The sequence below is a fragment of the Sarcophilus harrisii genome, chromosome 3, assembly GCF_902635505.1.
Source record: "Sarcophilus harrisii chromosome 3, mSarHar1.11, whole genome shotgun sequence".
NCBI classification, from domain to species: domain Eukaryota; kingdom Metazoa; phylum Chordata; class Mammalia; order Dasyuromorphia; family Dasyuridae; genus Sarcophilus; species Sarcophilus harrisii.
This window is the reverse complement of record NC_045428.1, coordinates 465,438,238-465,450,926: the sequence shown is the minus strand read 5'-3', so window position 1 is coordinate 465,450,926 and position 12,689 is coordinate 465,438,238. Positions and strand designations below refer to the sequence as shown.

The following is a 12,689-nucleotide window of genomic DNA, read 5'->3' as shown; positions in this document are numbered from 1 at the left end:
AAAGGTGGATGGACATATTCTCCAAATCTAATAATCTTCTGAAAAGAGGGATATGTATAGGAAGAAATATGAAGATCTGAAAGGATTTTTGGTTGGACTAATTCTTTGCCCCATCCTCTAATTCCTTTATAACATCTTAGACAAGTAGTAATCTAGACCCTACTTAAGTACCTTTAGTAATAGGGAGCTCATCACTGTCCAAGCCAGTTACTTCCATAGTCGAGCAGTGCTGCTTATAAAGAAATCCTCCACTGGATTAAGCCAACATCTAACTCTGCAATTTCCATTCATTAGTCTTAGTTCCCGTTTATGGAGGCAAAGGGAATAAATCTAATCCCTGTTCCATATGAAAGCTCTTTGGATATTAGTAAGACCTATAATGATAACTCCTTAATCTTTTCCTCAGACTAAACACTACCAACTCCCTCAGCTATTACAAGACCTCTCACCATTCTTGTTATGTTTCTCTGGAAGTGCTCAGACGTATCAATGGTTCCTTTCAAAAAATAACACTTAGAATGGAACCTGATGCTCCAAGAGTCATCTGACCAGCAAATAAAGTCAGATTTTCAGCTCCAGAATTTGGGGCACTTATTGATTGTAACAAGGATCAGTAATTTCATCTAAACCACATCCCTTCTATTGATGTAGATCATAAGCCCTCTACAATTAAGGGACTGATCTTTGAGCTTTTGTGGCCTCCAAGTTCATCCTCCTCTCAGCCAACCAAATGGTGTTTTATTGGCATTGCTACAGAGAACTGTTGATGAGGAACTTCCTCTCTTTGCTGTACTTCATTGATATATATTTTGGTCCCAAACTCAAGGTTTTTTTAGTTATAAAGAAAAGGGCTCTGGATTCAAGAAATACTATCAGAGCTTATGTTCCACATACATTGCCTTCAATACCCAGTGTCTTCTGCTTCTGGATATTATCATTTTGTCAATGTGACTGAATCATATTATTGATTTATGCTGACTTTGCATTCATGTCAAAGCACTGCCTTTTTCAAATGAAATGTTAAGCTAGGTTTCCCCATCCTGAACTTGGACTGTTGAGTTTTTGAATGTAAACATATGACTTCACATTTTTCCCCTGTAATGTCATCTTATTAGTTTTTGTGTTTCTTTCTCATCAAAAGAGAATTTTTTGAAGTATTGATTCTGTCATCTAGAGTACTTGCTATGCTCTTTCCCCCGACTTGCTTTGTGTGAACTGGATATATCTGCACTCTAGGGTCTTTCTCCAAGGTGCTGACAAAAATGTTGAGAATGATGGGGCTGAGGACATATGGGAAGAGTTCATACTGGGCAAAGTGTATGTTGGGCAGTGATGCAAATTTTGCAAACTAAATAGAACTTCTGTGGGCTTAATGGTTTATGAAAACTATTTGTAAGGGCTGGGTTAGGCCATATGGTTCTCCCTCCCTTCTTACTAAATGCTGTGGAATTGAGGAAGCATAAAATCAGTTGACAGATCACTCCTGCGGCTGGCTCATATTTTAATTGGAGATAATGACCAGTTTCCAATAGGAGAGCTGGAAGAGTAATGGCTTCTGCAGAGGCAATATGTCTACCAAAAAGAGCAATAGGCTGGGGGCTAGAAGACTTGCTGCTTTTATTTCTTTGTTTCCACACTGAGTGATTTTAGGAAAATCAATTAACCTCTCTGTTTTTCAATTGCCTTACCTGCAAAATGGGGACAATAATGTCAGTCCAACTTCAGAGAACTGTTGGGATAACGGAATGGAATAACAGATGCCAAAATGCTTTGGAGAATATTGTAAAACACAAAGTGTGATTATTATAACAATTGCTCATTAGCATTCTCTCTAAACCCATTTGCCTGGTTATAGTTTTTTACCTGTGGTGCTTTGTCATTAAGCATATTACTATGAGGAATAAATACCCCAGGGCTTCTCTGAACCTTTGCCTTTCCCCCCACCTATGCTGTAAATGTCACATATTCTTCAAGATACTGGAGAGAAACTAGGATTAGTAGCAGAAGCTTAATAAATGCTTATTGATTAATAAAAGGATTTTTTTTTTTGCTGAAGAACCTTGAAGTCCGTAGTCATAAGTATAACTCTTGATTATTGTTTGTCCTTAATTCATGAAAAGGACCCTAATATCTGATATTGGGGAAAGTGACATCTTGACTTGAAAGTGAATTGGATTTAAGGGAAGGAGGAACAATTGGAAATCACCAAAACTGGAGCGACCAAACCAAATAGCCTTAATAGAAAGCAATTTTTTTTTGGTGTGTGTGTCAGCTTATAGGCCTTATAAACTTAACTGTGGAACATTCACTTGTTTTTACTCACCTGTCTTTGGGTTAATCATAAATTTCCCTCGTTCATTCCCAGAACGAATGAGATAAGTAATTTCCGCATTTGTGCCAATGTCTTTGCTTGTGGCAAAAACTGCAAGGACTTCTGTGCCTGGTGATGTATCTTCTGGTACTGTAACAAGATAATCCCTTCTTTCAAACACAGGGGGGTTGTCATTAATGTCCAAAACAGTAATAGTGACTGTGGCTAGGGAAGACAGAGCCTTTAGGATACTCTGGTCTGATGCCTTCACACTGATGTTGTAGGATGACTGCAGCTCTCGATCGAGTGGCTGTTCCAAGATGATAATGCCTGATGAGCTGTCTACTGAAAAGTATCCTCCTGCCGAGTCTGCCAGGGAATAAACAACTTTTCTGTTGATGCCTAAGAGAAGAGCAAAAATCAGAAAAAAATGATGATGATTGTGGACAATATTTTATATTAAATGACATTTTTCCTCTAAATCCTAATCCCTGACCTCCTAATCTTGATTAGAACAGTCAATATCTACCTTTACTATGAAAAATGGAAACCATGCAGCAAAAACATTCCCATCTATGTTACATTCATTTTTCTCCCTTAAAACCCAGAAACCAATTTTTAAAATAATTTATCTTTTCCCAATTACATGTTATTTTTTTAAACACTCATTTTGATATTCTGAATTCTAGTTCTTTCCCTTTCTCACTAAAAAGGTAAGTAATTTGATGGAGGTTATACTTGTGAAATCATGTAAAACCTCTCTCTCTATTAGTCGTGCTGTGAAAGAAAACAGAGCAAAAAAAACCCCACAAACCCCAATTCAAGAAAAATAAAGTAAAAAAAAAGTATATATCAATCTGCATTCAGACTTTATCAGCTCTTTGTCTAGAGGTGGATAGTCTTTTTCATCATAAGTCCTTCACGATTGTCCTGGGTCCCTGTACAAATCATTCACAGCTGTTTATCATATAACATTGCTGTTACTGTGTATGCTCTTCTAGCTTTGTTCACTTCACTTTGCACCAATTCATGCCAAATCTTTCCAAATTTTACTGAAAGTTTCCTGCCCATCAATTCTTATAGCACAATATATATTGTCCATCACAATCATATACCACAACTTGTTCAGTCATTCCCCAATTTATGGGCATTGACTCCATTTTCTAATTCTTTGCCACCACAGAAAGAGTTCATATTAATAATTCTATACATAAAGGTCCTTTTCCTTTTTAAAAAACTTTCTCTGGGATAGAAAACTTAGCAGTGGATCAGAATTAATAAGTATGGTTTTATAGCTCTTTGAGCAAACTTCTAAATGGCTCTTCAGAATGGTTGAATCATTTCTCAATTCCAACAACAATGGATTTTTGTCCCAATTTCCCCACATCCCCTCCAATATTGGTTATTCCCCTTTCTGTAATGTGACCCAATCTGATAGGTATAAAGTGGTACATTTACATTTCTCTAATAAGTAGTGATTTGGAGCATTTTTTCATATGTAGCTCTAATTTCATCCTAAAATTACAATTATCAATTGGGGAATGACTTGCAGTCTTACAAATATGACTTTGTTCTCTATGTATTTGAGAAAAAGGGTCTTAGAGAAACTTGCTATAATTTTTTTCTACAGTTATTACTGTTTATTTTCCTCCATTCTATCCTCTCTTTCTCCTTTCTCACTGTCTCTTCAAAAAGTGTTTTATTTCTGACCTCTACCTTTTTAAATTTATGCTTACTTCTATCATCTCCCCAATCCTCTTCATTTTTACTATCCTGAAGGGTAAGACAGATTTTTTATAAGCAAATAAGTGTGTTTATTATTCCTTCTTTTGAGCTAATTCTGATGAGAGTAAGGTTCATGTGATTCCTCTTTCCCTCTCTCATCTTCTTTTGTACTGTAAAGCACTTCTGTATCTCTTTTATGGGAGATAATTCATCCCATTCTATCTCTCCTTTCTCCTCCTCTCAGTGGATTTTTCTTTCTTTTTTAATTTAATTTTTTAAAGATATAATTCCATCATAGTCAACTCTCTATGTATACTCTCCATACTCTCTATGTATAATGCTACTAATTGTCCTATTGATAACTGTCTTAAATAATAAATTCCTTAGTAATTATCTTCCCATATAGGAATTTCAACAGTTTAACCTTACCAAATTCCTTATGATTCATCTTTCCTGTATACCTTTTTTATTCTTCTCTTGAGTCTTGAATATGATAGTCAAATTCTTCCATTCAGCTCTGGTCTTTTTATAAGAAATGTTTAAAAGTCCATGAAATATTCATTTTTCCCCTGATGGATTATACTCAGTTTTGCTGGATAGGTCATTTTTGGTTGTAATTAGCTCTTTTGCCCTCTGGAGTATCATATTCCAAACTCTCTTCTCCTTTAATGTAGAAGCTGCTACATTTTGTGTTATCCTGACTGTGGTTCTATAAAATTTGGATTGCTTCTTTCTGGTCACTTGCACTATTGTTCATTGTTCACTCTTCATTCTTGAAGAGAACCGATGACGCAAGGATGATGCCTTGATTTGGGAGTGAACCGGATTTAAATGAGGCAGATCTGGGCAAAGTCATCAGTGGAGTTCGGTGTCAAGACATAAGTCATAAGGCTTGGCGGTGGCCCAGGTAATACTTTCCACGTGGCCTGGGAGCTCTAAAATTTGGCTATAACATTTTTCAGTGTTTTCATTTTGGCATATCTTTTAGAAGATGATCAATAGATTCTTTCAATTTCTATTTTACCCTCTGGTTATAGGATAGCAGAGCAGTATTTCTGGATGATTTCTAGAAGCCATGTTCTTGTTAAAATTTTTTTTTATCATGGTTTCCAGATAGTTTAATAATTCTTAAGTTTTTTTTTTTGCCTCAATCTATTTTCCAGGTCACTTATTTTTCCAAAGATCTATATCACATTTTCTTCTATTTTTTTCCTTCTTTTGATTTTGTTTGATTATACCCTCATGTCTCATGGAATCATTAGCTTCCATTTATGCTATTCTAATTTTTATTGAAGCTTTTTATTTTCAAAACATATGCAAGGATAATTTTTCAACAATGACCTTGCACACCTTGAATTCCAATTTCCACCCCTTTCCCCAATATATGTAAATCAAATATAGGCATACATATTTATACAGTTATCATGCTGTACAAGAAAAACTAGATCAAAAAAGAAAAAAAAGAGAAAGAAAATAAAATTCAAGCAAACAACAACAAAAGAAGTGAAAATACTATGTTGTGATCCATACTTATTTCCCACAGTCCTCTCTCTGAGTGCAGATGGCTCTTATCACAAAATCATTGGAACTGGCCTGAATCACCTCATTGTTGAGAAGAACCATGTTCCTCAGAATCTATCACTGTATTAAATCTTGTTGTCGCCATGTACAATGATTTCCTGGTTCTGCTCATTTCACTTAGCATCAGTTCATTTAAGTCTCTCCAGGCCTCTCTGAAATCATTCTCCCAACTGTTTCTTATAGAACAATAATATTCTACAACATTCATATACCATAACTTATCTAACCATTCTCCAACTAATGGGCATCCACTCAGCTTCCGGTTTCTGGCCACTACTAAAAGAGCTGCCACAAACATTTTTGCACATGTAGGTCCCTTTCCCTTCTTTGGCATATAAGCCCAATAGAAACACTGCTAGATCAAAAGGTATACACAGTTTGTATTATTCTAATTTTTAAAGAATTATTTTCTTCAGTGAATTTTTGTATCTCCTTTTACAGTTGGTCAAATCTGATTTTTAAGGAATATTTCTCATCAGTAAATTTTGTATGGCTCTTTTATCCTTTGGCCCATTGTGTTTTTAAGGTGTTATTTACTTCAATATTTGTATGTCTGTGCCTCTTTTACCAAACTGTTGATTCTTTTTTTCATGATTTTACTGCATCCTAACTCCCATTCCTTTTTCCATTTCATCTTCTACCCCTCTTATTTAATTTGTAAAATCCATTTTGAGCTCCTCCAGGAATTCTTTTTGCACTTGAGACCAATTTACATTTTTCTCTGATGCTTTGAATGCAGCAGTTTGACTTTCTGCCTTTTTTCCGAGTTTGTATTTCAATCTTCTCTATCACCATAGTATTTTTCTATGGTCAGGTTCTTTTTTGTTGTTTGCTCATTTTTCTAGCCTATTTCTTGACTTTTGACTTCAATCTTCAAGCTGAACTCTGCTGCTAGAGTAGAGAGGACATTGATCTGACTTCAGATTTTTTCATGCTGTTTTTTTTTAACAACTAATTCTTCCAAAATGGTATGTTCTAACGAGAGATGTAGTCACTGCTTTCTTCTCTGCCCTGCAACTGGAAGCAGAACCCCTTTAACCCTGTGGCCCCACACTCTGTGATATACTAGTGCTTTTCCTCCTCATCCTGGAACTGGGACCTAGAGCCACATATAGGCAATGGGGCAACAGGGCTAGAGTTCCCAGAGCTAGAAGAATGTCCCTTTTAATCTCCTGACCAGTTGTCTTATGGACTCATTGTCTCTGTGTGGAAGCTGCTCTAAGGCCCATTGCTGGCTTGCTCAGTTATGGTCTATGCTAGCTCAGCTTGAGCTGAACTGTACTCCCGTCACCCCACTGAGACAGACCTTTCCTACCTATGCTGTTGTGGGCTGGAAAATTCCTTCTTCTTGTGCTTTTGTTGGGTCCGCTGATCCAGAATTCCATTAAGACAATACCTTTCAGCTGATGGGCTTTCCATACCAGGCCCACTGGGCTTGCACTATATTGAGTAAAGCTTCTAGAGGGCAGAGTCTGTATTGTGTATTTATTCTGTCTAGCACTTACTTTATATCAAGCGGATGCAAATGCTTACTGGTAACAAAAGCTTAATGTTTTATTCTCCCCAAAGAGCACTTTTCTGATAGCAAAAATTCCCAGCAAAACAATAAAATGATGTATCTTGGAAGGATGACATAAATTGCATTAAGTTACTTCAACAAAAAGGTCAACTCTGAAAAACTCACTCTTGGTTTAGTTCCAGACAGTTGATTTTTTCCTCGGTTCCATCATTTTTTTTTCAAAAGCAGCATGCAAGCATAAATATCAACCTCTGGTTTTATCAGCAAAAAGATAAGGAATCAATGATGGGAAGAAGACGAGATGGGAGTAGGGGAGGTGAGGGGGGTAGTGTCCTAACAGATCACAGAGTACATGGTTCTGTTCTTTGCTATAAATTACTGGGGCAAGTATACAGTGCATTGCTAAGGAAGTCAAGCATGCAACAGAGAAACAATAACTTAGATGGGCATTAAAACTCCCCCTGTGTCCTGAGGGCTGACTTGACTGATTTGATGGTCTCAGAACACCTTTCAAAATAGCAAATATGCATTTATGGGAACAGATTAGCAAATGACATGAATGCACCGAATTGGCTTTAAAATCACACGCGTTCCCTAATGATCGTGACTTCCACTCCATAACATCTGGAGTGTTGCTATTACTAACAACAACACAAAACACAAAATTCATACAGTGTCCTTTTATATGAGGATCCAGCATCTGTTGACAAACTATTAAGCCCATTTCACTGATGCATAAACAAAGGGCTAGTTACACTTGCTCAATTTAATTCAGATCTTTAGGAAGCTATATTAACAACAAGGGGCAGCTCAGGGACTCAGGATAGGTAGAGCACCAGACTGGAATGAGGAAGACTTTAGTCTCCAACATTTACTAGCTGTGTGACCCGGGGCAAATGACTTAACCCTATTTGTCTCATCATAACCCTATTTCTTCATCTGTAAAATAAGCTGAAGAAGGAAATGGTAATCCACTACAGTATTTTTTTTTAAGAGAACTCACAGAGTTACAAAGAGTCAGACATGACTGAACAAATGACCATTAAGAACAAAAACCAAAAACGTGATTCCTTGTCAGCTTGCTCTTTTTCTTAATGCTTAGCCATCTTCTTTAAGGCACCTTTTGGGTTCCTGGGAAAATTTTTACTAAAAACAAATAGAAAAAAATACAAATTTAAATCTCTACTCCCAAGGCCTGCCCAGCACTTTAGAAATGACTTAATTCTTATTCACAGCTTGGGAAGAAAGGTTTAGGTCGCCAGCTGTAGAGGAGGTGATACAGAAGTTTAGATCTGCATGTAAATAATGAGGTCTAAGGGGAAAGAACTTTTATGGCTGCCTGTTCTTCCCATCATTAGGAATACCACTTAAATCTAATTTAAAATATCTGATGTGTTCCACCATGTCTGTTTCTTTAATGTCTTTTAATGCCCATGGAACTCTGACCTGCATCCAGCCTTTGCCCAAACTTAGCGAGCAGAAGTCACTTTCTCCACTTCTTTCATTTCAGTGGGCTCATCCTGATATGGGAGAAAGGGCTGACATTAATCAGACATACAAACATGATTGATCCCCAGGGGGCAGATTCTGTTCATTTAAAATTTAAAATGGCAACAGTGGTTGGGTTTTTTCTGCTTTATTATGGCAGAAAAATATATGAATAATCTTCTGATCCAACTAACACCATCCCTTCTGTCTTTCCCTATTCTTCCTACCACCCTCCATCCATGTCCCTAGTCTCATGACATTTACTTTGCTCTTGACATGCTGCTCATTCACCCTGGGGAAAGAATCATGCATAACTGATAGAAAGACAACACTAAGAAAAGAAAAAAAAGGTCTTAAATGGCATGACTGATGTCTGCCAACTCTCAAGAACGAAATTTTATTAGCATAATTTTTTTCTATTAAAGGTTTTTATTTTCAAAACACATGCATAGTTTTCAGCATTTGTCCTTGCAAAACCTTGTGTTTCAAATTTTTCCCTTCCTTCCTCCCACCTCCTTCCCTAGACAGAGCAAGCAATCCAATATATGTTAAACAAGTGCAGTTCTTCTATACATATTTCCACAATTATCAAGCATAATTATTTTCCAAAAATTCAGTTTAAATAATCATTTGGTAATTTTAAGGAAATTAGGTAATCATTAATAATAGAATAAACCTAATCCTTCTTCCATAGGATAACCCTTCAAAATAACTGAAAAATAATTGTGCCCTTCCCTTTCCAAGACTTCTTTAACTTGATATGACAGTGGATAAAGAGCTGGGCTTGGAGTCAGGAAGAGTTGATAAGAGTCAGGCACTAAGTTTAAGTCCTAGTCCTGTCACTTCCATAGTAATTTTTCAAATAATTCAAAATAATTTCCAATAATTGAAAAAGCAATTGCACTCTTCCCTTTCCAAGTCTTCTCTAGCTTGATTGGATAATGAATAAAGAGCTGGATTTGAATTCAGGAAGATTTTAGTTCAAATAAGGCCTCAAATATTTCCTAGCTGTGTAATACTACCATTTTAGCTTTATTTAATGAGGCCAGAGTCATTTAGCTTCTCATACTCTGCTGAAATTCTATGATATTAGAGAATTATGGCTTTTACTCCTTTTGCCTCAGCTTCCTCATCCATAAAATGGGGATAATATAGCACTTATCCCCCATATTAAATTAAATCAGTACTTAGCATAGATCCTGGGACATAATAAATGTTATATAAATATTAACATATGCATGCATGTATTAGTTATATATAAACACTAATATATTTCAATTTATATAGTACTTTATAGGTACAAAGAACTGTTATCTTCTACTCCCCCCATTCTCCTAATCAATGGCAACATGGAAAAATAGAAAAATTCCTACATTTAGAATCTGAGTTGCTCTTTACCAGTGTATTCTGTTAAAATTTTATCTTCTGAGGCAGTTCACGAAAACCTGATTGCCTTCTCCCCAAAAGGTTCATCTTCCCCAAATCACTGAATATGTCTTTCATGACTGAAATTTGTATTTACTTACACGTAAACATGTTATATTTTTTTATTCTTTGAGAGCTGATACCATGTCATTTTTGTGTCTGTATCACCAATCTCTGGCACACTTTATTAGATATTATTATTAGATAATATTGAGTAGGTACTTAATAAATGCTTATTGACTGATTGGCTTTTGGTAGGGAATGTTTAACTCCTCAGTCCTCAATTTCCTCACCTGCAAATTGAGAAGTTTGGACTAGATGAATTTTGAGCTCCCTCGGATTATCCGATTCCTATCCTGTGAGATAGACTTAAGGAATATCATTATTCCCATTTTACAGATGATGAAACTAATGTATGGGACAATAAAATGATCTCACCAAGGTCATACCATGTCAGAGTTGGGACTTAAACTCAGGTCTTCTGACATATGTCCAATATTCTTTCTACTGTAAAGTAAATCTGAAATGAACTCTCCAGTTAACTGTGGTAAAATAAAAGGGTACCCGAAAGGAGTCAGGCTTACATCCTAGCCTCTGGGCCTCAGTTTCCCCTGAGGTCCCTTTAAGATCCAAATCTATATTCCTGTGAATACATCCTCTTGGGACAGGATTTGGGCCGGTTCCTCCTTTTGTCAAATGAATGCACACCATGATAACAGAATGGAAACTTTCTACCACAAGGCCTATGGCAAATGCCATTTGTCAAACTATCAGTCCTCCATTCTGTTCTGAGTTGAAGCAATGTAACAAGCTGCTAATTGGCTTAATGCTTCCACCCTATGTCACGATTTGTTATATCAAGGTATAACATTAATCCATCATTTTGTGTCTTTCCTTTTTTTTTTTTTTTAGCATATAATTCTCCTCTGCCATTTTAGCTTAATTTAATGAGACCAGAGTCACTTAGCTTCTCACACTGTGCTGAAATTCCAGGATATTAGAGAATTGTGGCTTTCACTGAGTGAAGTTTTGGCATGTTAATTGCTGCAAATGGGGGCAGGAAGCCCCAAAGGACTAAAATCATATAAAAGGAGCATGATTAAACTCTTTGTATGCTTAGAGAAATAACTAATTGGTAGCGGCATTTCATGAAGGAGTCTGGAAGGGACTATGAAAAAAAACTTCCTGATATTGTATTTATTAGATATTAGAATGGATTACCAGGAATGGCTGTGGATTCTGTCTCTAAAAGTCTTTATAGATCTTTGTCTGGGAGAATCTGATTTGGCCGAGGGCGAGGGAACTGACTTTTTGGGGCAAAAGTGTATGCTTTTGCTATCAAGAAGAGTGAGATTCAAGTTTAAGTTTTTCCAGATGAGAGGAAGGTTATATTACAGAAAGAAAGATTATTAAGCTTGAGAATCAGGAGTTAGTCATCTTGGCTCTGTCACCTGCTTGCTATATGACCTTAAGAAATACATTCAACTTCTCCAGGCTGCAATGTTCTCATCTATAAGCTAAAAGACTATAATGGGTTGATGTCTAAGACTTTAATGAATTTGAGTTTCTGCAAGGCTGAGAATGGGTGAATTCCAAACTTCAAAAAGATTAATTATCCAAACTATAGGCTAGTGAACTTTAATATATTAAAAAAATGGTTTTTTTGAGGTTTTAGAAATGAAGGTGAAACTGAAGGTGGAATGGGAGACGGGACAGAACTAAGACCCAAGGGCCATGGACACATGATGACAGGGTTGACAAGATAATGGAAGAAGACAAATGGCAGGCTTTAGAGGCTGAAGAGGGCCTGAGCTTCATTGCCACAGTTTCAAAGTAAAGTTTAATTCAATTATACACACACCTGTGATGAAGCATGTCCTTTTGGTAAAAACACTTTCTGTAGGGCCAGAGCAAAAAAGACAAAAAAGAAACCATTCTTGTTCTCAGGAAGACAATGTATGAGTCTATGATATAGAAGATAAATCACATACATATGTGTGTGTGTGTGTGTGTGTATATATATATATATATATATACATATATATATATATATACCTATGTATATACCATATACCTATATATATATGTATATATATATACCTATGTATATACCATATACCATAGGTATATACCATATACCTATGTATATATCCTATTTATAGTATATATTTTACAAGCATGCTATATGGAATAAATACAGTCATTTAATGCAAGATAATTAGGGAACAAAGGCTATAACAGTTGTGGGCACAGGAACAGACTAGAAAGTGGTCGTTAGGGAAGACAGATTCTATGGGGTAGAGGGTAGGAAGTGATGCATCATAAGCAAGGGGAAACAAACACAGAAAGACAGGGGATAATGTTCTCTGTGACAATCACAGAAGCTATTCTGGCTATATTATATTGTGTAGTAATGGGAGAAATGTATAGCAAATGAGTCAAAAATAGGTAGGCAGCAGATTTGGAAGGGCTTTAAAAACTAATACAGGAGTTTATTACATTGGAATCTATAGGTAATAAGGAGCTATTGTGGTTTATTGCAATGGGGCCTGGAAGTCAGATGGAAAAAATTTTAACAAATAATAAACAAAAATAATTGAAGTTATAAGGAGAACAGATTGGAATGGAAACAATTTGAGA

General features: G+C 36.1%; 1 protein-coding gene across 5 annotated transcripts in view; it reads right to left on the bottom strand.

Moving 5' to 3' along the window:
* FAT3 (FAT atypical cadherin 3) overlaps window positions 1–12,689 on the bottom strand; it is a 699,235-nt gene that overhangs the window by 63,666 nt on the left and 622,880 nt on the right. For all 5 annotated transcript variants that reach the window (XM_031960969.1, XM_031960968.1, XM_031960971.1 and 2 more), the window contains one exon: window positions 2,324–2,713. In XM_031960969.1, coding sequence (XP_031816829.1) covers window positions 2,324–2,713 — 390 coding nt within the window. The remainder of the gene's footprint in view (window positions 1–2,323; window positions 2,714–12,689) is intronic.